The sequence below is a fragment of the Talpa occidentalis genome, unplaced genomic scaffold, assembly GCF_014898055.3.
Source record: "Talpa occidentalis isolate TD23 unplaced genomic scaffold, MPIMG_talOcc4v2.1 talOcc4.6, whole genome shotgun sequence".
NCBI classification, from domain to species: Eukaryota; Metazoa; Chordata; class Mammalia; order Eulipotyphla; family Talpidae; genus Talpa; species Talpa occidentalis.
The window spans coordinates 2,088,699-2,113,333 of record NW_023604972.1 but is presented as its reverse complement, the minus strand read 5'-3'; the positions used below and the strand labels follow the sequence as shown (position 1 = coordinate 2,113,333).

General features: G+C 63.6%; 1 protein-coding gene across 2 annotated transcripts in view; it reads right to left on the bottom strand.

Annotated features, from left to right (window-relative positions):
* The window catches only part of PPP2R2C (protein phosphatase 2 regulatory subunit Bgamma), a 73,366-nt gene extending 48,939 nt beyond the window's left edge, over positions 1–24,427 (bottom strand). The window contains exon 1 of one of the 2 annotated variants that reach the window (XM_037530159.2): positions 23,904–24,427. In XM_037530159.2, coding sequence (XP_037386056.1) covers positions 23,904–23,931 — 28 coding nt within the window. In that variant the 5' untranslated portion in view covers positions 23,932–24,427. The remainder of the gene's footprint in view (positions 1–23,903) is intronic. The other variant, XM_037530158.2, reaches the window with a different exon arrangement.
* Between the last annotated feature and the right edge of the window lie 208 nt (positions 24,428–24,635).

The window sequence follows — 24,635 nt, the reverse complement described above, 5'->3', positions numbered from 1 at the left end:
TTTCATGGGCCTGCGCCCATGTTCTCATAACACCTTCCTCTTCCTGTCCTTTTTTGCACCAGTCCCCACCAAGCCCACAGCGGGGGGCTGAGGCTGCCGGTGACACAGCTGGCCACTGATCAGCCCCACTGCTGGAAACCAGATCAGCTCACAGGTGACCTTACACAGAAGAACGACCTCAGCCTAACGTGAATGTGGAGTTGGCTGAACACAAGTTTTCTTGGTGTCAGTGTTTCTGTGCCAGCCAAGGAGGAGCTGCATGCAGCACAGAGCTGAACACGGCCGGCCACAAGGAGTCAGGCCCAGGGAGCCAGCTCCTCCCTCGCGCCCTCCTGACTCAGCACGGCCATGCTCGGGGATGATCTTCCTTCCCTACCCAGCACGTGTGTCCACCCAGAGTTCAGCCCCTGTCCTCGCAGCCCCTTCCATCACATGACCCTCATCTTTTCTTGTGCAAGATAAAATCATACAGTTGCTGGAAATTTATCTATTAGAATTTAATGTATTTTTTTAATGTGCTCAATTTTTAGAGGGTTGTGCCTCTGGCCATTAGAGTTCTGGTTTAATGCTGCATGGTTTCCACGGGCTGCCCCAGTCTGATTCTGCCCGTCAGCCTGGATGTCGTCAGCACGCAAGTCTGCAGAAGAAATTTCTCAGGAATACACAGACCCCTGTCTGACCAGAAACACTTGCACTTATATTTACCGGTGCTTTTTAAAAAAAAAAAATGTTTATTTTATTTATACAAGAACCGGGGTACGGGCCAGATGTGTGGGGCAGTGAGAGGAGTCACCAGAGACAGAGTGGGGAACAGAACAGGCAGACTGACTGAAATACACTGCTGAGGGGAGCAGCGGACAATCCAGGAGAGGTCTGCTGCGCTATGTGGGTTGCTCCATGGCCGGTGGGGATTGAACCGGCACTGCAGAGGCTGCAGACAGCATCACAGCGCTGTGCTCAACCGCCTGCACCACCAGGGAGGCCCTACAGGTGCTTTTATTTGGGGCCTGATTGCTGGCTTTTCATTTATTGGAAAGGTCAATTCTTAAAAATATCGAGTGACGATTACAATTGGACCTTCCATATGGAATCCCTGGACAGTGCCAGAGATGTGGTGAGAACTCACTGTTATTTGTCACCTGTTACTATTATGGCTGCTCCTATTTCTAGAAAGGGCCACAGTGAAATCAATGGGATGTTTCTCTCCAGGACCAGGCAGAGGAGCAACCAGTGACACCAGCAGCGTCAGCCAGAGGTTCAAGTACACCTGCTGCCGGAGACCGCTGCACAAGCACTGGTTCGCCAATACTGGCAGAAATGACTAATTACTCTAGTCTGAAGCTTACAAAGATACAAAGTTGGATCTATTATAAATGCAAGGACGTGCACTCTTGTAGAAGTGGCTTGTTCTGCAGCTTGTGACAGGTGCTGATTTATGGCACGCCATCCACACAGTGAGGCTTTCTTGGTGCCACATGCTCCAAGTGAGACTCGGATTAAAGGAAAATTAGAAATCTAACTTTAGCAAGATTCAAAATAGCTCATTTCCATCCCAGAAGAGCAGAGCTGAGAAGTGTCTTTCCTCCCATTTTCTTCTAAACTGGGGGGAGGCGATGGGGACGATGTGTGGTCTGGTCGCGACCTCTCGGCAGCAGGCCCTGGAAGCAGCCCTCTCCCCCTCCCTGCAGAGTCAGCGCGCCGCCCACTCTCCTTCCTCCTCCAGGCTCCCCGGGCTTGTCGACGTCCCCTCCAGGGCTCGAGAGCTCTTCTTAAATTGGACATTTGCTGCCACCACACTCCAGCTTAAACGCCTCTGTTGGAGTCCAGTCTCAGGGTCTTGGAGGGACACTCCTAAGTCCACTTCCAGCCCACCCTGGCCAGCTTGAGCGTCACCACACCTTGTTATTTGTACACCTGTGCACACTGTGATTTCACATCCTTCAGGGGACAGCCCCTCCATCCTGCACTTTCACTCACTGCCTGGAAAGCTATTGCTGATTTTGTAGCACCAGCCAGGGACCCATCCCGGTGCGCCCCACCCCCCATCACTATGGAAGTCCCAGGCCCCAGCCCCTGCTTTCGCAGGACATGGCAAAACACCACCATTCAATGGACTATTAAACACTCTCCACCCCTAGGTCCCCAGCACCTAGCCTGGGCCAGCAACTGGAAACAGGCCGTGTTGAGTGGTAGGGAGATGGGCGGTGAGCTAATGCAGCCCATGGGTTCGCTTTCTGGAAGTCCTCAGAAAAAAAGGTATCTACCTTTAGAGACTGAACAGCCAGTCCTGTGACTGCTCAAGCTCAAGCCAGAACCCCATCGCAGGACAGAAGTAGACACCCCAGTCCCGCCAGATTTTCTGTCTCCCTGGGCCAAGGATATGCAGGGCGGGGGGGAGAGGCATCAGTTACCCGCTAAGGGAGGCCCAAGCCCCCTGGACACCAGGGTCAGAGGGGGACCTGGCTCCCAGCAGGAGGAAACAGACTGGATGTAAAATGCTGGCTCTTGAAGCTCAGGGTGTCCCAGGGGCCCTGCCAGGAGGACCTGGCGCTGTCCACGGTGCTGACTTCCATCCCCTCCCGGGTTCCGCCTCCCAATCTGGCACCGCTTTGGGGCCTCCAGGTTTGGTTGACAGCCACTGCTGCGTCGCATCCTATTTCTTCTGGACTTCTCTTTCACTCAGCTTCTCCACTGCACTATTGGGCTGGCTCTCCAGGAGTGGACCCGAGAGCAGCGTTTGAGTAGAAGCAAAGAGGAAGTGTCCCCGGCTGGGAGGTGGGACCAGGGGGAAAGCAGGAGAGAAATGACTGTGGACGTGGACGTGGCTCCATCCTGTGGGGAGCTCGGGGCCAGTGTTGGTCACCCCTCAGGGGCTTACCTAGCAGCAAGGGAGCTGGAGCGTTTGTAATACACACCAGCCATTCACGGGTGAGGGCTGCCGCTGGCAGAACAGGTGAATTCCCAGGAACTTGCAGTTCCCCGGGTGCGGGTTCCTGGCAGGGAGAGCACTGGGCGGGCCCTTATACCTGGCAGTGTTGCACGGGTGTGAGGGGACACGGGCAGAGACCTGACAGCACCACCTCCACCTCTCACCTTCAAGCCCCTCTCCACACTGGTGCCACAGCGGCCCTGCTCAACCCAACCTCGGTCTCTCCAGGCCCTGCCTGCCCCACCAGCTGCAGGAGGGGTCAGTCCCCTTAGCCTGCCCTGCCACGCCTTCACAGCCTGCTACCCGACCTCCTTCCCACTCTTTACAGCCACCCTCACTGCCTGGCCTGCAGCCCCGGACACACAGACTCCCTCACTGCCTTTGCTCAACCTGTGGCCTCTTCCTGAGCACCCTGCCAGGCCTGCCCACCTGGCACAGCCAGTCCCTGCCCACTGCCCACGCCCTGGCATCATTACCATGTTACCACCCAGGGGGCAAAGGGACTGCAGAGTGAACCTGATAAGGGTTAAGGGGTGGTGTGATGGCAAGCGAGAGGATAGAGACCCCACACCCCCCAGGCACGCTGTGCCTCTGTGTCTCAGCACCTTCTCGGTATCTGAGGACCACGGACCCTCCTCCTAGCGCTGCTGTCAGAATGCAATGCCCACTGCCCAGCAGCTCTCGGCCACATGAAGCGCCTTCCTTGCCCACCACGCTGGCCACGGCAGAGGCCAGCAGCCCCCCGGGCCAGACTCAGTGCATGTACATGGGAGTCAGTCACTGACTGCAGGTGGGAGGGTGTCTGACCACGCTGTCCCCGGGCTGCAGAGCTCAGGCATCACTCCCTCGCGTGGCTCAGGAGGCTGACCCGAGCGTCCTGGCTGGCGCAGACTGCAGGGTGTGCACGACGGGCAAGGTGGCCATCAGGCTGTGCAGCCAGCCATCTCCCACGCTGGCACCAGCACCTGGCCTGCCACACCCCACCATCTGCCCCCCGGCAGAAGGCCCACGCGCCCCTCCGCACCTCGAGTCTCCATCCAGTGCTGCCCAGGAGCCAGTCCAGATGGTGTGCAAAGGCCTAAGGGGGACCAGGGTCCAGCAGGCCCCCAAGGGGAGCCAGCTCGTCCTGCCTGGGTCGCCCCTCACTTATGGGCATTTCCCACAGCCACCCCCTCAGCATTCAGCTGAGACCATGACCAAGAACCTCAGCAGCCGGGGGAAGAACAGAGCTGAGGAGTCAGGAAGGTTTGGGCTCAGCCCGGCCACTTCCGCTGTGTGCCCTTCACTGAGGCCTCGGCCGCTCTGGTCCGCGTGAGCACGGTGCCAGTGCCTGGCTCGGGGGCTGGAAGGAGGCTCCAGGAGATGCAGGGCCTCGGCAAGTGTCCCCCACCCACCCCAGGAGCTCTACAGACCATCTGGCCCAGGCTGCAGACAGATGGCTCTGGGTGCATCTTCGCTGGCGGCCTCGCCTGGCCCATGCAGGCTTGCGGGCATGCGACACCAAGGGGTTGGGCTGGCCCCCCAACAGCAGCCCAGGCCCCAGCCCCGGCCACACATCCGGCTGCCTGCAGCCTCTCCACGCGGTCCCAGGCATGGTTAGGAAAGAGTTGAGGAATCAGAAAAACTACAGCCCAGAACCCAGCCAAGCAAAGCACGTGGGGACAGACGCCCGGGGCTCGCCCAGCAGGGAGCCCGACTGCTGCATGAGACGCAGGCCCCGTAGCTGGGGGGCGGGCGTGCGGGGTGCAGAGCAGAGGCCGGGGTGGAGGTAGAGGGAGCAAAGGAGGGGGCAGCGAGGTGACAGCCATTTCACACCCGTTTTCATATTCACCTGCTCAGGCACGCGAAGCCTAGATAGAGCCTGTCCTCCGTCTCGCCGGAGGAGACCGAGGCTTGGAGGACCCGGACCCCAGGCCCCCGGGGAATGAGCAGGGAGCCAGGGCCACGGGAAAGGCCACACGCACTTCACCGCGCTCAGGGGCAAAGTCGGCCCGTCCCTTCTCCCTTCTCCTCTCCCCGCACCCTCCCACCCCGATTCAAAGACGGAGAAGCGCCCTTCCCGAGGCCATGAGAGGGGTTAGCTGCCCCCGGCACGCAAGGAGGCTGCAGATGGAGGAAAGACAGCATCGCCATGGTTCTGAGCGACGACTCGCCGGGCAGACGGCTCTGCGCTCGGCGGCCTTAGAGACTGTTCCCGCCGCGCTGCTTGTACTTCGTCTCGCGCCACCTTCCCTCACGCCCTGCAGCCGCCCTCCTGCCCCCCTCTGCACCTCTGAAGCCTCACTCCATCCATCAGCGCCCACCGGCTCTTATAACGTTCCACGCGGGCGAGGTGTCCGCATGTGTCTCTCCAACGTGTCTTTGTCGTGACTGGCCCCGGGGCGCTCCCGGGACTGTCCGTGACGGGGGCCCGTCGCCCTCCCTGAGCTGTGCGGCTCTGGTGTGGACGGACCCCATGTCTTGATCCGATCCTCCATCTCTGGGTCTACTGTGATAGGAGGATCCCGAATGACCCCGGGCAGTGCCCAGCAGACAGACCAGCCGCCAGCAGGGCGCAGGGGTGGTTTCGGCACCGTCACGGCCACGCCGGTGTCACCACAGCCTGCCCGCAAGCCTTCCCAGGGTGACGCCTGGCGTCTCGCTGCAAGGGCTAAGAACATTCCATATCCTGTGCCTGCTGCCCTGACGGGACATAACGGGCCCAAATCACCTGCACAGGTGCCCCAGCCCGTGCGGTTCACTCCCCCAACTGGAACCCGTTCAAGAGGGTCCGTGAACTGAGTTTGCCAAAGGACAAGCGAAGGCGGCTCCGTCGCTCACGCGTGGACCAGACGCGCGGGGGGCGGGGCCGCGGCTCCCAGCTCAGCGCAGCCTTGTGAGCCGGCGATGGGGCCGTGGGGGTAGAGGTGCAGGAAGGCAGCCTCCCGCGGACAGGGCACTTCTTGTGCGTCCCGTGTGGACTCCGCGTCCCTCGCCCACGTCCGGCACGCCGCGGCCATGCCAAGCAGGCGCTCACCCCGCCTCCGGGCCATGGCTCCTTGAGGTGTGGACGCTGCTGCTTGGCCTCGGCGCTGGGCACACGGAGGCCGCGGTGGGCGCAGACACAGCTCGCCTGCCCAGACCCAGGCGCCCGCCCTCGCCTTCGCCGCTGGCTGCCTGGCACGGAGGGCCGGAGCCCGCACCTCGGCGGCCCGGCCCACGAATGGCTGTACAAGCCCCAAGGCTCCTCCTGCTCCCAGCGCTCTCACAAGACGGCTGTTGCCATGGGAGCGACAGGACCCGCCCTCGGCCCGTAAAACCTGACGCAGCAGAAGGAAGAGCTTCCCATGTGAGGTGCCCACTGACCAAGAGCAACGCCCTGACCTGGGAGTGGGGTCCCTGGGTCCGGCGCCACCAGCTCCTGGCCACACGCCCACCTCTGGGCCCCGCAGGGTAAGTGGAGCGGCCAGGCGTCTCCCGCCTCCCCCAGCAGCTGCACGGCCGCCACCTGCGCACGTGCGGGCCGCACCTGTGACTGCAGACACCTGGGCATGGGCGTGCGCCTGTGCACGTGCTCGCACCTGTGCCAGGAGGCGCGGGGCAAGGGCAGCGGCGGCGCGGGGAGGGTCGCGCAGAGGCGAGACCTCGAGATGACAGAACCAGGCGAGGACGCTGGAGAGAGGCCAGGGCAGGAGCACAAGGATTCGTGGGGGGCTGGGGGGCTCGGATGCCTGCCTGCCCCCCAGCCCCCCAGCCCCCCCGCCCTCCAGCCCCCCTGCCCGGCCCGCGCCTGCGTCCTCGCATGCCAGCCCCCCTGCCTGGCCTGCCTGTGCACCTTGTTCAGCATTAAAGCCTGAAAAACCCACCGAGGGCCCCGGACTCTGTCCACCCGAATCCACAGTGAACCTGCCCTGTGCACGCTTGCACTGCAGCGCCTCAGTTTCCTCACCTGCAAAGAGCTGGCGGCAAGGCACCGCCCTTGCAGGGTCTGTGGAAGATTACAGCACAGAACGGCCTGTAGGAAGAGCTCAGAAGTGCCAGCTTCATCCCGAGCCTCTGATGTCCTGCGGCTTCTTCACGCTCCCGGCAGTCAGGACAGCCCTGCACCACCACCTCGCACAACCTGACCTGGAGGAGCACCTGTGCGGCCCTCACGCCCCCCAAGATGCATTGTCCTCCGACGTGGCTCAGCCCACCCCGCTGCCAGCGCCAGGCCCCTGGGGCCCCGGGCTTGCGTCCCAACGCTGCCTCGCCCAGGATCGCCTCACCTCCCTGAGCCTCAGTTTCCTCATCTGTGAGACAGAAATGCACAGGCCCTCCTCACAGGACTGAAGCCACACCTGGGCGCGCCCCTCGCCTGCAGGTAAGCTTGTAGGAGCTCGTGAGGACACTTTGAAGGCCGTTCGGAAGCCCCCCGCCTCCAGGAGCTTGTCCATCGGCCGCTTGCCCGTTGCCATGGAAATCTTGATGATCACTGCACAGCACCCTCTGACCTCAGCCCACCTCCTCACCACGACGCCTCACCCACTCTGAGGCAGTCAGGCCAGGCACCCACACTCCCATTAGTCCGAAAAGGGGCAGCCCAGGGAGGCTGTGCGGTGCAGGTGCACGGCAGCACGCTCTCTTTAAGCAAGGGCTTTGCTTGTTGAAAGACGAAATCTGCCCAATAAAGGAGTAAGTGGGTGAATGAATGAGGGTCCCACAGCAAACGAAGGGGTGCGGGGGCTTATTCAGACGACAGCTGGTGAACAGGCTCCCAGACAAAGGCCCGGCTAAGAGAACGGGGAGGCCCCGGGACGGCCGGAGGACGGCGCCTGTGGGCGAGGCCGCTGCGGCTCCTGGAGAGCCAGCCGGCGCCCCCGGGGAGCCGTGTGGGGCGGGGGCGGCCAGCTCACACTCGCTGGCGTGTGAGCAGAGTTGGGCTCCATCTGGCCCACGACCCCCAGCCTCAGAGCTGGGGGGCAGGAGAGGCCCCTTCAGTCCTGGACTCAGCCTGCAGCTCCAGCACACCAGCGCCCAGAGGAGCCGCCCACTCTCCGTTTCCATGGGAATCCCCTTGAAATAACCCCCGAAAGGGCTGTTGTTCTTCCCTGCGGAGGAAGCCTCCGGATCAGCGTGGTGGAGGGAGGCGGGCGCTCGCAGCACCCAGGGTGCCGTGGAAATGTGGAGGCGGCAGCCAGGCCCACCCACTGGTCCCCGCCCACCCATCCCCCCGCAGAGAGGCTGGGGGCTCGGAGCCCTGCACCTCCATTCCCCGCCTGGGGGGGCGCGGGCCACATCTTGAGGCCTGGAACCCGGGGAAATTGGTCCTGGCACCTGGAACAGCAGCCCTGTCCTCTCCCCGAGGGGCGCCAGCAGGAAGGCTCGGGTCTGGGGCCCACCTGGACAAGCCTCTGCACGTGGAGCCTCCGCCTCCTGGGAGCCTCAGCCGAGAGCCAGGGATGCGGGGGACACCCCCCCAGCGCCCCGCACTGCCACCACTGCCTCCCTAAGTCTCGGCTGTGACTGCCTACCTAGTCCCTTCAGCAATGAAGGGAAGGTTCTGTGGTTGGTGACTGTCTGTTGACAACTCCAGCTGCCCCGGGAAGGGCTCCCTCCCGCAAACATTCGCCTGCACCTTCTCGGGTCTCCTCGAAGCCCTCCCCCCACCGCCTTAGTCCTCACCGCAGGCCTCCGCCGGGGGAGCCGCTATCCCCACTTGGCTGGCGGGAACGCAGAGGTGGAAGGGGTGTCCGGCCAGGACCCTGTAAACGCTTGCAGGCCGCCCCCTTAGCAGGCTGCTCTGGGACCTTCCCGCCAGGCCCGGGGGACCCCACCCCGGCTGCGACTTGCCAGAGGCTCGGACCCAGCTTCCGTTCCACCCCACCCGAGCCCACTGCTCCAGGTCCGTGTCCCTTGTCTCTGGACCACTCGTCCACGCCTCCCCCTCGCCCAGGGCCCGCCTCCCTCCTGGCACCACAGCTCCCAGAGCTCAGGGAGGCCCAGTTGGAAGCAGCAGGGTGGACGGAGCTGCCTACCCAAGGCACCTGCCGCCCCAGGAGGTGGCAAGCTGGAGTCGTGGAAGCCTCAGCCGGGAGTCCTGGAGCAGAGCCGAGGACGGGAACTGCCCCCCAAGTCCCTTCATCTGTGTCTGCTGCCCCCCTTGCCGCTGATGAGCTAAGGAGCCACACTGATGGCGGTTCCTCCAGGGCCGTGCGGCCTCAGACGCCGGGACAGAGCTGGGGGGGACACTCACCGAGGCCTCAGTAACCAGCACACCCCCAAGGGCGACCCTGCGGGACCCCAGCCCTCGTAGCAAGCGCGCCCTCGGGTGGGGGCAGGGCAGCCCCCCGACTGTCCCAGCGGAGAAGGCACTGCACACGCAGGAAGCCACGCGGGAAGCCACGCAGGAAGCCACGCAGGCCGGGACTGGGCGAACAAGCACCACAAACGGGATGTTCGTCAACACGGGCGGCCCCTTCACCCGCCAGAGCCCGCTCGTGGGCACCACCTGCAGCATCTCGGGAGGAGGAGGGAAGCCAAACCAGGGGTGAGCACAAGCCCACCCGCGGGCCCCTCGCCTGCTGTCCCCGCCACACCCCGCTGTGCTCACGACGTGGCCGTGGAATCCGCAGCTTAGGTCTCAGTGAAGAGTTTGCCCTTTTAAACGCCTATAAAAGCACCTGCTTATAAAATCCCACTGAGTATGTGTTTGAGAGAAAACAGCTGTACAGAGGTGAGACCCCCCCTCCAACCTCCAGGCGTCAAAGACCCCTCAGCTGGTCCCAGCTGGCGCCGGGGGGGGCCGTGTGCTGGCGTCTGTGCCCCGTGGGGCAGCTGGGTGCCGGGTGCCAGGGCGGGGTCAGCAGGGAAGCAACTGTGTGACGGGGGTGCCAGGCCCCGGGGCAGGGGTGAACTCCCCAGCCTCGCCCAAGAGCCCCAGGAAACGGGCTCCCCCATTACCTGCAGCCAAGGGGGGTGGAAACCCCAACCCTGCATATGGGGCTGGAGCTCCCAGGGCCAGAGAAGGCCCCACCTGCATGCAGAGGCCGCCCCCGGCGCTGGCACCTCCTGCCGGACCTGCCTGGTTCAGGGCGCCTGTCCTGTGCGGGGAGGTGGCTGGGCAGCAGCAGAATTAGCTCCGGGAGACAGGGCGAGGGCGCTAGGCAGACAGGCGGGGTGGGGCTGACCCTCAGGCCTCCCTACTCCCAGCATGTGCCCCCAGCCGCGGAAGCAGACTGGAGGGAGGCCGTGCCAGCACAGACTGCAGGTGGCTGTGAGAGCACCAAGGTACCCCCAGGCCCCGCATCTCTTCCCCAGACACTGCCCCCTCCTCTGCTGTGAACACCCCAACTGCCTCTGACTTGACCGGGCAAGCAGCCCCCAGTTCTTCATCTGTGCCAGCGGTTCAGCCATACTCACAAAGCCCGGACGGGGCATGCACAGACCTGCCCTCAAGCCCAGCCCACCCGGCCTCCACCGCCGCGCCTGCCAGCAGACAACCCTCCAGGGGCGCAGAGACGGGCCTGTGCCTCCCGCCCCTACCCCCGCCAGCTTCTCCTTTAGGAAGACTTAGGCCCTAGAGCACACTCAGGGCTCTGCGTCTCTCCTGAATCCTCAACACCACGCTCAGTGCCTGAACATAGCAGGCCCCCACAAATATGTGCTGAAGGAATCTGCTTCTTCCAGGAAGCCTCCCTGACTGCCCACCAGCCCAGCCCGGAGGCTCCCTCGCCCCCACCATCCCAGCACTGACCCTGTCCACCTGGTTCTGAGGACCTTGTCAAGCATGCCCAGGCCATGTGCCCGACTCCCAGCAAAGCACCTGACGCCAACCGTGGGCTCAGAGGCTGTCGGGGAACCTCGGCGCAAGGTTCCTGCCAGCCCCATGCAGATTCTCTCCACGGATTAGTGCCCTTTCCTCCCTAAGCCTGAGCTCCCTCGGGGTGAGGTTTTCGCTCTTCTCTTTACACCCCAGGCTCCCCAGCTCAATCCAAGTGGATCTACCTTCCCTAGTGCCGCCTGCACCTGCCGGGCTCTCTGCCACACGGGGATCCTCTCAGCGGCAGGGCGGCAGGCTGGGCGGGGCCTCCTCCTGCCTGGGAGAAGCCGTGTGGTAAATCCAGATGGGCCGCGTCAAGGGAAGGCGCTGCGTGCTGATAGGGTTTTATCGCTGCCTGTTTACAAAGCCGCGAGCGCAATGAGGTGGGACGTGAGCGCAAAGCATTCTCGTCTCCCCAGCCCCGCCTGACCGCCCCACATGAGCCAGGTTTGGGGGCGACCGGAGGCAGGAGGGGGGAAGCCTCTCCTATGGCTGCTGCTTCTCCCCCACCCCGTGTCCCCAACGGCTTCCTGCACCTCCCTCCTTGCCCCACTCTCGCCTGCTCCTCTGGGGCGGGGGCGGGTTGCCTGGAGCCCCAGTTGATGGCACCTGCCCGTGCTCCTGCTGCGTTTGAAAGCCCTTGGGGGCCAGGTGAGCCGGGCGTACAGAGCCCTGAGGATGTGGGGTCAGCACCGGACATGTGTCCCTGGCCCACAAATGACTCCACCCCCCACCCTCACCCCTGCTGGAGCTGCCAGAGCAGGGCCCGCACGCGAGCACACACACACTCACACACACACCCCCGCTCGCTCCGACAGGTAACCGAGGCAGGCCAGCGAGCCACCGCGACAGACACCGCGCCCGCTCCCACAGCGGCCCCCGCGGGAGCCCTTTCGCCTCTCACTGGTGTTACCACCGACGAGCCGAGAGGCGGCGTCACCCGGGCCCGGCCACGGTGAGCTGTGACCACCTCTCGGGGTCACTCTGCTCTCTGGGTGGGGAAACAGGTTCAGTGGCTGCAGACCCTGCCAGAGGCTCACGGCTGGGCCGGGACCGGAGCTCAGGCCACGGAGGCTGGGGCCCCTCCCCACCCCAACGTGCACACCCCGCCAGGGCTGCCATCTTTGCCGACCGGCCCTCTCTCCCTTGACCTCCGCCGTGAAGGGCACGTCCGTTGCCCCTTCTCCGCCTCTCCTGGGAGCACTTGACTCCCCCACATCCACTCCGCAAAGCCCCAGAGCCCTCAGGCCACTCCTGGGCCCTCTTCCGCCCCAGGCCGCACAGGTAACCAAGGTCCTCACCCACAGAGCAGGCCTCTCTGCCCGGGTGCTCGAAGCCGCAAGTCCACAGCCTGGAGTTCACCCCGGAGCCTCACTGCCTCCTCCCCTCCGAAGGTCTGCCCCTCGCCACCAGCTGCCCGGCGCCAGCGCCTGCTCCCCGCTGGCCGGGCCGCTCTCAGCAGCACAGCCCTGTGTCCCTCCATCCTCGGCTGCGAGCAACCGGCCCGCGTCCCCTGGGCCCCGACCACCTGCTGGTGCCTCCTGGATCCAGAGGTCCCGCAGGAGCCGGTGCCGGCCACAGCGCAGGCCGGCGCAGCCCCAGCCCCAGTCACTGAAGGAGCCAGGCTGCCTTTGAATCGGGAGACGTCTGCAGCCTGCTTGGTACTTTAAGATGCAAAACCGTATTTGTGTTACAATCGCCAGCGGGGGTGGCTAGAAGGAAATAGAATAAAACCGAAGCACTGTTTCGGGCAGTAAAGTGAAGAATGTTCCCCCCCCCCACCGCCCCTCTAGCCTGCCCCCCCCGCATCCTCACGTGTCCCCGTCAGGAGATAACGAAGGGGACTAACATCAAGGGTCCACAAGGAGCTCCTTCCCACGCAGGACACCAGCGCGGGGCGTGGACAGGAAGGCCCTGACCGTGCTGGACGCCCCGTGCACAGCCGCGGTGCGGAGCCCCGTCTCTCCTCGAGTCATCCCCTTTCACACCTTTCACACACCACCCCGGTCCCCCCCGCCTCCCCGCCCTGCCAAGCCGAGGGGCTGGAGGTCGAGGGGCTGGAGGTCGGGCTCACACCGCAGGGCCCGGCCCTCTGTCTCGGTTGTTCCCTATCCTCAGGCTGTCGCCTCCCAGAGGCAGGATCCGAGAGCAGCCGGGTCTAAGCATCTCCAGGCCTGATGGTGCCGTGTAGACGCTGCCGGCGGAGGGAGCGCTCCCGCAGGCCCAAACCACCCCTGATGTCCACAACCACCATGGAAAGCGCAGGGCTCCGGGGCTTGGGAGGCGTTGTCAAGTCCAGGCGTCCTCGCTGCAGGCCAGACTGGCCCGGGGGCTCACACACTGACGTTTCTCTAGGGGACGGTGGCCAGAACGTCAGAAATCTTGGAGTCAAGGGTTTGATTTGTACAAGATGCCTGAGAGAAGCCGGAAGAGCTCGGGCTGCCTCCGTTGACACGACTGGTGCGTCGGGCCGGCTTGGGTCCAGGGCCGCGGAGAAAGCCTCGGGAGATTGGCGAGCGTTCGGGATGTCACCTGTGCGCTTTCAACCCCGTGAAACACCTTCGGGGGCGCCTCTGCTGCGAGGGTTTTCCTGGCGTCCTGCTCTGGGGCGCCGCAGGCCCTCCATGGCGGCCGTTTCTCTCCCTCCTGCAGGTCTTTTCTCCTTCCTCAGACCCTCTGTGCGGAGAAGGGTCTGGAGTGGCAGCTGCTTCCCGGCCCCAGGACCGGCGACTTCCCAACACCCCTGGCATTCAATCCACGTTCTCTTCTGGCTTTATCACTTTCTATTTCTTTGCCTAATAGCCCCTCGGGTTTTTCTTTTTTGTAAAATGCAGTGTGGGTTGTTGCCGGAGACAAGCAGGCAGCGCCGCTGCGGTCTGTGTGTGAACTGGCCCCAGACACGCGGAAGACGGGACCCGGGGGGTTGCCAGGCACATCTGCTTAGCGGGGGTGAGCGGCCGGGGGCAGGTCCAGCTTCATGTACTTCTCCGGTGGCCGCTGAGATCTGCCGTGTGGCAGGGACGGGCGTAACTAACCTGGGGAGTGCGACGACAGCGGTACCCGGGGGATCTGGCCAGGGCAGGTGCGGCATTCGATTTTTTTTTTTAATGGACTCCTGTGATCTGAATGGACGATGTGCCTCTGCCCAGTCACTCAGTCATTCAACACACACTTGTCCAGGGTTAAGGGCTGGCAGGCACCAGTGGGGCGCTGGGCGCAAGGAAGCAGACAGGTCCAAGACATGGCACCTGCCGATGGTGCAGGCAGGACTCAGGGTCGGGGGTCCCCGAAAGGCCTGGCCAGATTCCCCGGGGACCGGCTTGGCTTCCCCACAACATGGCGGCCAACTTCCGTGGCCGAGCACCCAGAAGAGCAAGGACCCCAGGGCCACAAAGTGTCCCCTCCACCATATTCGGCTGCTTCTTCTCATGAACTAATGGGAAGACAGGCAACCCTCCTCGGCAGGACCGCACCCCGTGCTGGCCCTGGCCATACCGGTTGAACACTGCCCGGGCGCAGGGGCAGTTTTGCAGCACAGAAGACAGAGTTGGGCAGAAAAACGGTCCAAGAGTGTGACAAACAGCTGGGGCTATTTGGTGAAGAGACACCTGCTAAGGGGGGTGGGGCGGAACCATCAGGGGTTGAGCTGCCTTAAAATTCTTCAGCCAAGAGGAGGGGTGAGTAAGCGCAGAAAGTGCAGAGGAATCGTGACAGCCACGGAGGCAGGAAGGGAGGAGGCGCAGCCAGTGCAGCAGCCCCCCTGCTTCTGCACACGTTGGAAAGTTCTCATTAACATTTTTTTGAAATTGTAAGAAAAATTAAAAGTTGGCAGCAATAATGCAAGTGGCTCCCTCTCGCCGAAATGCATGGCCCATCTGTACAACATCTGGCCTAGTATGAAGCACCGAGGTGGCCGGCCACTCTGCTCTCTGCATGGGGAAACTGGTTCAAAGGCTGCAGACCCTGCCAGAGGCTCACAGCTGGGCCAGGACCGGAGCTCAGGCCACAGAGGCCAGCGCCCCTCCCCCCTCAGCGCGCACACAGTGAGGGCTGCCATCTTTGCCAAGTGCAGGACAGGCAGGGTGGCCGGGCCTGCCCAGTAAAGGCCCCTTGCAGACCCTGCCCCTGCCTGGGGCAGCTGGGAGCCTCTGAGCCGCCTTTGTTCTGCCTCAATGGGCCATTCAGCCCAGGGCTCTCGGTGACAAGGCCCCGCTGTGCAAGGAGATGGTGTCCACCCCGGCCACACAGGTGGACCCCCCTTCTCCCCATGCCCAGGCTGGCAACTGCCTTCTGGACTCAGGAGAGGCGCCCAGACACACTGGGGGCAGCACGTGGTACTTCCCACATGCCATTCCCCTGCGCAGGGTCCCGACACCTGCACACACCGTCACCCACGACCTGGAGTCCAGCCACTTCGGGGTGAACTACCTGTCCTCTGTAGACCTGTGAATCCGCAGCCCCCAGACAGGGGAGGGGCTGACTGACCCCCCTTGAGCACCTGTAAGTACCCTTGTGCCCGGTGCACTGCCAGGCCCAGCACGGGAGCCCCACAGCAGCCCCAGGCTCCAGAGGCCCTGAGCCGGTGCACCGCAAGAACGCACCCCCCCAACCCCCACCACTGGAGCTGAGGCCAGGGCGCAAGTCCCACAGGCCCGCGGTCCATGTCCAAACCCCCGCTCTCCCCTAGCAAGCGCTGGGAAAGCCTCATGTCTCAGCGGTGGCCCATCATAAAGGCCGTCTGGCCTGTCTCGTCACAATTTAATACTGAAGTCCATGTGGGCCATTCCGCACTGGGGGTGACTATCTCTCTGTAGGGCCTGGCTTAACTAGCAGGGCACTCCAGGGAGGGATGGGACTCACAGATTCCTCCGCATCCCTCGAGTCTATGGCGAGGCGGCCCAGCCTCGCCGCATCACGTCCAGAGATGCGCCTCCCGTTTAAGACGGACAGGCTGGCACAGGTTCACAAGCAGGAATCTGGAGCCCCAGAAGTGTGCTTCTAGGGCCTGGAGTGTATGCCCCAGAGGCAGTAAGACTGGTGGGCTGGGGATGGGGGAGGTGGCAAGGAGCCTCCCTGGAGAGCAGAGAATGGAGAGCTGCCAGGTCTGCCAGCCAATGCGGGCACTGGGGAGCGTGGGCAGTGAGACAAGGGCGCAGATGATAAAGGTTCGTGCAAAGACGCCATCACCAAACAGGACCTTAGGGTACGGGGTGTAGGCAAAGTCCAAGCTCCATCCCTTCTTCCTGCCCTCCCTCTCTCCCATCCCCTAGGGTTCTCTTGCATTTGGGATGCCACAGCCCTCCCTCATGAGTACCCCAATGCTGTCCCTGCCACACTTGTCTTGCTTGCTATCCCTTTGATGTTGGTGAACTTTGGGGTACAGCGAGTTCTCTTGTCCCCACCCCACCATCCTGCTCCAGTTTATTCTGTGCCTACCAGAAATTGGTGTTGGATGAATGGATGGATGGATGGATGGATGGATGGATGGATGGATGGATGGATGGATGAGTGGGTGGCTAGATGGATGGTGGATGGATGGATGGGTGATGGATGGATGGATGATGATGGATGGATGGATGGATGATGGGTGGGTGGATGGGTGGATGGATAGATGATGGATGGATGAATGGATAGATGGGTGGATGGTGGATGGATGGAGGATGGGTGGATGGTGGATGGATGGAGGATGGGTGGATGGTGGATGGATACATGGTGGATGGATGGATGGAGGATGGGTAGATGGTTGGATGGATGGATGGCTGATGGATGATGGATGGATGGATGGTGGATGATGGATGGATGATGGATGGATGGATGGATGGATGGATGGATGGATGGATGGATGATGGCTGGATGATGGATAGATGGATGGATGGATGGATGGATGGATGGATGATGGATGAAGGATGGATGGATGATGGAGGATGGATGGATGGATGGTGGGTGGATGGATGGATAGTGGGTGGATGGATGGATGGTTGGATGGATGGATGGATGGATGGATGGATGGATGGAGGATAGATAGATGACGGATGGATGGATGGATGATGGGTGGGTGGATGGATGATGGATGGTGGAGGATGGATAGATGGATGGAAGGAGGATGGATGGATAATGGATGGAGGATGCATGGAGGATGGAGGATAGATGGATGGATAGATGATGGATGGATGGAGGATGGATGGAGGATGGATGGATGATGGGTGGGTGGATGGATGATGGATGGAGGATGGATGGATGATGGATAGATGGATGGATGGATGGATGGATGGATGGATGGATGGATGATGGATGAAGGATGGATGGATGATGGAGGTTGGATGGATGGATGGTGGGTGGATGGATGGATAGTGGGTGGATGGATGGATGGTTGGATGGATGGAGGATAGATGGATGATGAATGGATGGATGGATAATGGGTGGTGGATGGATGATGGATGGATGATGGATGGATGGATGGATGGATGGATGGATGGAGGATAGATAGATGATGGATGGATGGATGGATGATGGGTGGGTGGATGGATGGTGGATGATGGATAGATGGATGGAAGGAGGATGGATGGATAATGGATGGAGGATGCATGGAGGATGGAGGATGGATGGATGGATAGATGATGGATGGATGGAGGATGGATGGATGATGGATGGATGATGGGTGGGTGGATGGATGATGGATGGATGGATGGAGGATGGATGGATGGATGGATGGATGGATGGATGGATGATGGCTGGATGATGGATAGATGGATGGATGGAGGATGGATGGATGATGGATGAAGGATGGATGGATGATGAAGGATGGATGGATAGTGGGTGGATGGATGGATGGTTGGATGGATGGTGGGTAGATGGATGGATGGTGGGTGGATGGATGGATGGATGGATGGATGGAGGATAGATGGATGATGAATGGATGGATGGATGATGGGTGGTGGATGGATGATGGATGGATAGATGGTGGATGGATGGATGGATGGAGGATAGATAGATGATGGATGGATGGATGGATGATGGGTGGGTGGGTGGATGATGGATGGTGGATGATGGATAGATGGATGGATGGAGGATGGATGGATGGATGGATAGATGATGGATGGATGGTGGATGGATGGAGGATGGATGGATGGTGGATGGATGATGGGTGGGTGGATGGATGATGGATGGATGGATGGTGGATGGATGGATGGATGGATGGAGGATAGATGGATGATGGATGGATGGATGGATGGATGAATGGATGGATGATGGGTGGGTGGGTGGCGGATGGATGATGGATGGATGGTAGATGGGTGATGGATGGTGGATGGATGGGTGGCAGCAGCGGCCTAGTCTTCATTGTTGCACCTCCAGGACAGACAGACCCCCTGGCACCTGAGAGGGATGGGAAATATCTGGTGAACAAAAAGGAAAAACACGTTCAAACTTGCTGATATTCAGACATGAATTAAAGCAAATATTTTTCATCTGTGGTATCTGCAAAGGTCAAACAAATTAGAATCCCCAGTGCTGGCCAGCATGTGGTAAGACGGAGGTCGCTCCTGAGGAGGGCTGGGCACTAGATGGCAAGGACAGCAGATGCCCCCATGGTCTTGACATGGAGGTGTGTGCACAGGGCTCTCCGCCAGAATCACCCCAGAGTTGGGGAGGGGGGATGGCATCGTGCTACACAAACACCTTCCTTCACTCCTGTTAGTAATCAAGGGCTAAAGAGGCCTAATTCTCAGCAGAGTGATCCCCACCCAGCACGCATCTGCCACTCTGCCGTGGGGGAAATGCATCAATGACATGATGAGGCTTGGGGCAGAGGTACCCAGCTACTACCGCACCCTGCACAGACCAGAGGGCAGTAAAACCCTGGGGCCTTGGACAGTCGATGGGGCTGGCGGGGGAGCAGGGGCTATGACACTGCAAGCCCCCCAACAGGGAGAAGTTGCCCAATGGGTGACAGGGTCTCAACGTTCCACCAGTCATGAAAGCCAAAGGGGTGGGGGGCAGAGCCCAGGACGCCCCCAGGGCCATCCTTCCCCCTGCAGTGGAGTCCTGGGGCCCTGTAGAAGATGGAAATGCAGAGCCCTGGGGCCAAGTGTCAAGCCTTTCTCGCTCTCTTCCTGCCTAGCAGGGCTGTGACTGGCTGTGCAACACCGGTGAGGGGGACGGAAGCGTGGTAAGCCACCAGCGTGAGTTCCACGGCTGGTCACGCCGTTGCGCAGTTTCAGCTGAAGAGCGTCTGCAGCGGCCCAGGGGCGCACGGGGCCAGGCGCACCCACGGCCGCTGTCCTTTGTCCCCACCAGGGCAGGGGCAATGCTGGGGACACCGGTTCAGTGTCCCTCTCCCTCTCGGAGGCCCGCGGGGCCTGCACCCGGCGCGGCACTGTCCATGGCAGACGCAGGCGGGAAGGCGAGGGCCCCGCGCCCGGGGGCTTGTCACCTCCTCTGACGGGTGGGCGGGGACGTCCGAGCGCTCCCGTGAGTGAGAGAGCCCGGCACAGGGCTCCTGGCTGTTCGTGGCCCTCGACTGCCCCCGTCTCCTTCCTGCCGTCCAGGCAGGGGCTGGTTCAGGAGCAAAGAGGGTCTGAAGCCCCTACGCAGCTCCGACGTGCTGGCACGCGCCCGCGCAATCCCGTGGCCCCAGCACGCGGGCCCCACCGGCCCGGCTCAGAGACGGGTGCATCGTTAGACCTTTCGAGATGGCAACAGCGGAGCAAGGGGACGGGTGGCAGGGAACGGGCCGGCACGCGCTCGCGCCGCCAGCTCACCGCAGAGCCCCGGCGGCCACGGGCCCAGTCACCTTGCAGTCGTCTCCAGAGAGGGAGGACCGCTCTGGCTAACAACAGACGTGGACTTTAACAAAAGACTGCAAGGAAGCATCCCAAAGGGCGAGCACGGTGTCTCCGCGTGGAGGGAGCCGAGTCTGCCCCGCCCCTCCCGCTGCGGGCGTGGAGCCGCCCAGCCGCCCCTGTCACCCCGGCTGGCTTTCAATTCGCAAGACCTAAAACACCTCTAACAAAAACACCCCTGAGCTCTGCCAGCTCTCAGGATAAAACCCAAAAGCTGTAGCAAGTAAAAACAACCGGGAGATGATGTGGAAACATTTTATTAGAATTTGATTTCCATCTTGCAGAAAGAAAATGAGAAAAATCCTGTTCCGTGACTGCACCAACCTCCAAGTTCCGATTGATTAAAAATAAAGGAGAGCATGGCTTACAGCACCGGTGGGGGCGCCCAGGGACAATCAGGGGAGCTGTCAACAGCAAGGCCTTGGGTCGCACGGAAGACCTTGGGAGAGCACGTGACCTTCGGCAACCCAGGGCAGTAGCAGTGCAGGGAAACTGAGGCACGGAGCTGATGTGCAACAGGGGACACCCTCTCAAGGCCACTGTCCCTCCCCTCGCCCCCAAATAGGGACAGGAGCTTGTGAAATCCCAGGAAAACTTATGGAGGTGACTTCCTGAGTGGAAGAAGGAACGAAGATCAACACAGCCCGTGTCTCGATGTTCCAGACTCGAGACAGCGTCTCACCCTCTGGGCCGCTTAGACCATGCCTCAGTTTCCCCAGAGGGTGGATCTGGGCGAGCTGGTCCAATGACAGTCCTAAGTGACCTAACTGTGGCCCCTAGAGAGCGAGCACGGTCAGGGATGGACAGTGCCCATACCCACGCCCGCACCCCTGACCCCCGCATGCTACGCCCTCACCGACGAGAGCGCCCCATCTCAGAGCAGGGGCAGCTCATAGGCCAGACAGCACCCCGCAACTGTGACCCTCCTTCAGATGACCTCAGCAACAACTCGGAGAGGGAACCAAGGACAGAAGCCAAGACTCGAGAGCCTGCGCACCCTGCCTAAGGCTGGGTCCCCGAGCCAGGCCCTGCAGGGAAACCAGGTCTCTCGACACAAGCCTTGGGGTGTCCCATCCGGCTGGAAACGCCTCCTCAGTAGGGCCGAGGAGGGGAACCAGGCCCAGTAGTGTTGACTTCAGTGAAATGAAAGATCAAAAGGATTCCTGAAACAGGGAGCCTTGAATCAACTGCCCTTGGCTGCCGCGCCCGGAGGGCAGCCGGCGCCCGGGTTTCCGGATGACCCGCAGCGCGTGGGGCGGGCTGACTGCAGGAAGCAGAGAGGGCTGCGCGTGCACGGAAGGAGGGAAGGCACCAGCCCTAGGATCCAGAAGCCAGAGTAAGGAAGGTCACACGTGGCCAATGCCCAGCGCCGGGTGCCACCCGCTCCCCATCAACAGCCCCCCCCCCAACTGCTTCGTGGTCCCGAGGGGGCTGCCAGCAGTGGGGTGTCTGTCACATCAAAAGACACAGAGGGCCCGTGCTACTTTCTACTGAACCTCGGGAATGGATTCCCATGTCCCTCCTGGCACAGCCATGGCAGGGGCTGGGATGACCATGGGGCAACGCTGACCAGCCGTGGCCAGAGATAAATCGCTGGGAAGCGCCACGTTCTGCATGGGGTGAGGTCGGCCTGATGGAGGGGAGACCGGTCACACTACCCAGGGGGCAGATTTAACCCAAGCCTGGGCCTCCCACCCGCAGAGCCCTCCCTCCGCAGCGCAGGTTACACCTGACCTCGCCCAGGACACACCAGATCAAAACATGAGCCGGTCCCATCCGTGGAGGCTGCCCGGGGCTGATTCAGGCAGCCTGGCCCCTCCTGACCCTCCTGATTCCTGAGCAGGGCACCTTGCGCCTCGGAGGCCCGCTTCGTTTCCTCAACCACCAAACCAGGCTCATTCCCAGGGGCACAGAGATGACCCTGAGGTCACGGGCACGCGAGGCCAGCAAGGAGATGGCGCGAGGAAGCAGGTCCACCCCTCCCAGGGGCAAGAGAGGCGCGCACGGGACAGAGTTTAATGGATGCGGTTTCTTGCAAACTCTAAGCATCTGCTGTTATGCTCATGAGCGTCTTCCTGGAACAAGACTCTAAACGCAGAAGGGTTGGTGAACGCCTCCAAGCAGACCAGGCCCGGCACCGGCGCTCCCCGGATCAGCATCACTGATCACACCAACAACCGGGTAAGTCCTCCTTACTGCTCCCTTTGCAAGGGGAGACAGCGACGCTCAGAACGGCTTCGCAAGCCACCGTAGGTTGCACAGCACTTGAGGAGCCAGAAGGCGGACTGGGACACACGTCTATAGGCCCCCCAAATCTGTGACCTGTCCTGTGCCCTCAGCACAAAAGCCCAGGTAAGATGCCTTTCCCCCTTATTTTTGTGCAAAGGCCAGAATTCTCACATCGTTCTAATTCTAGTAATTATTATGGAATGTAACAACAATGAAATTGTACATTTTGCTATTGTTTCCGTCACCAACCAGCCCCTGCCTGCCCTGAGGACCGGAACCTCTGATCCTGTCCCTCCTGCACCCCCAGCACCTGCACCCCAGGCCCGACACTCACTGGGGCTCTGTCTGGGACATGGACAAAGTCCAAACCTTGGTTTCCTCCCCTGTAAAATGGGGGTGAGGGGGGGCGCAGATACTGGCCACCAGTTACAGATTTACAGTCTCCAGGGGGCTCCTGCGTCCACCATGTCACCTGACAGGTACAGAAACCGAAGACTCTGGGCAGAGCAGAATGACTCACCCCCATTTCACAGATGGGGACATTAAGACTCGATGAGAAGAGAGTCCCCTCACCGTCACAGGGCTCCCTTCTGAAACACAAGGTTCCCCAAGGGCAGGGTCTTTGGGCAGCGCCCGGCCAGCAGTGACCGGCACTAGCAGGTGCTCAGTCCGTGTTTGCTGATGAACGAAGAAAAGCCCACAGGGCCGCGTCTTCCTCTCCCCACCAGGCACTCGCGCCCGCCGCCCCTACGCAGAGCTGGGGAATCTCTGATAGAAACGGGGCCGGGGGAGACCATGCAGGAGGCCTCGCTGTCCCCAGTGCGCGCACACACGCCGGGCACGGCCTTGGCACTCGGCATCACACGAGCTGTGCGCGCCGCTCGTCCTGGTGCGGAGAGCGGGGCCGAGGCCTCCTCCGGGGAGCCGGACCCGAGCGGCCCCGAGAGCCCGCGCGCCAGCCGCCCCGCACCTGCCCGGCCGCCCGGTCCTCCCGCCCCGCCCTGGGCCGCGCGGCCGCCGGCAGGAGAACCCGCCCGCGCAGGTGCCCTCGAGCTCCCCAAGGCGCCCCCAGGACCAGGACCGCTCCCCGCGCCTGGGCAGAGCCGGACCCGGGGCTCAGCCCGGCCCGCGCCGGCCCTGCCCGGGCCCCCACCGCCCGCGCCCCCCGCGCCCCCACCCCGCGCTCCCCGAGCCCCCCGCGGCCGGGGCGAAGCATGACTCAGCGGTTCTCCTCCCGGAGCGGGGCGCCGCCCCCGCGCCCCGCCGCCCGCTCCGCGCCCCCAGCCCGCCGCGCCCGGCCCCGGGCTGCATCCGCCCGCGGCCCCTTTCCCGGCGGAGCCGCCGAGCCGCGCCGTCCCCGCGGGGCGCAGGCCGGGCCGAACGCGGGGCGCCCCCGGCTCCTGCGCCCGCACCAGCGCGCCCGGCCCGGCCGCCGCCGCGCGCCCCTCCCGGGGCTGCCCCGGACCCACCCTGCCCCCAGCGCGGCCGCCGCGGGGGGCGCCGACCCCCGGCCCGGGGTGGGGGTGGGGGTGGGGGTGGGGGGGCCAAGCCAACTTAGGGGCGTCAGCAGGAGCCTTTCCAGGCGCGCGTCCCACTTGGGGGCACGTTCTGGCGCGGGGGCCGCAGCCCGGCCCGACCTCGCCGGACGAGAGCCCAGCCCGGCCCGGCCCCGCCCGCCCTGCTCCGGCGCCCCGGGGGCCGGCTGGGGGTCCCCAGGAACGGGAATGAACGTTTCCCCGGGTGCCTCTGCATCTCCGGGGAGTCGGCAGCCTAGAAAATTCTGCGGGCTCGGCAGGGCTGACACGCCGGCTTCCGAGCCACGGCCGTCCCCGGGGCTCCTGGCGGGCCTCGGGGGCCTCTCTAAGGGCGGGCCGGGCCGGGATGGGGCGCCCCAGGCCGGGGCCGGGCTCCCGCGGGAGGGCGCGGGGGAGGGCGCTGCCCGCTCGGGCCGGTGCCCGGCTCCCCCTCCCGGCCCGGGGCGCGGGGCGCGGGGGCGCGGGGAGGGGCGCGGGGGGCGCGGGGAGGGGCGCGGGGGGCGCGGGGGCGCGGGGAGGGGCGCGGGGGGCGCGGGGGCGCGGGGACGGGGGGCGCGGGACGGGGTCACGACACCGCGCGCGGTGCGCACCTTCAGCGGGCACTCGGTGCGACGGCATCCCCACGCCGCGGCCGGCCGGCGGGGGCCTCGCCCGGGCGCACGTTACCTTCGGTCACATAGCCGTGGTCCCGCAGGAAGCCGTGGTTAATGTTCCGCGCGTCCGTGTCCTCGCCCATTGAAGGCCGCGCCCGGCGCCCTGGGCATGCCCCGCCGCCGCTCGCCGATGCAATCCGCAGGGGAGGCGCCGGGCGCGCGGGCCATGCCGCCGCCGCCTAGCAGGGGCGCGGGCCGCCGGGCCCGCGGGGGGCGGGCATCGCGGCGCGGGGCCGGGGGGCCGGGGGCGGGCGGGCGGGCGCCGCGGTCAGGCGAGCGCGCGGCGGGCGGGCGGCGGCCGCGGGTGGGGGCGCGCGGGGCTCGGGGCGCGCATCCCGGCCGGCCGTGCGCGCTGCGTCCGTGCGCCCGGCGGCGGCGGCGGGCTGGGCCGGGGCGCCCGGCGGCGGCGGCGGGAGGGGACGCGCGCGGCGCTGCGCGACCGAGCCGGGGCCGAGCGGGGCGGCGCGGGCTGGGCGGCCGCCGGCGCAGGCCCCTCCCTCCCTCGCGCCGCCCCCGCCCCCGAGGCCCGCGCCGCCCGCCGGGCCCTGCAGTGGAGCCGCCTCGGGCGGACGCGGCCGGCTCGGCCTCTGCACCTGGGCGCGCGCGGGGCCAAGGAGGGGCTGGCGGGGGGGGGGGGGGCGGGGGGCCGCTGGCCGCCCGGTGCCCAGG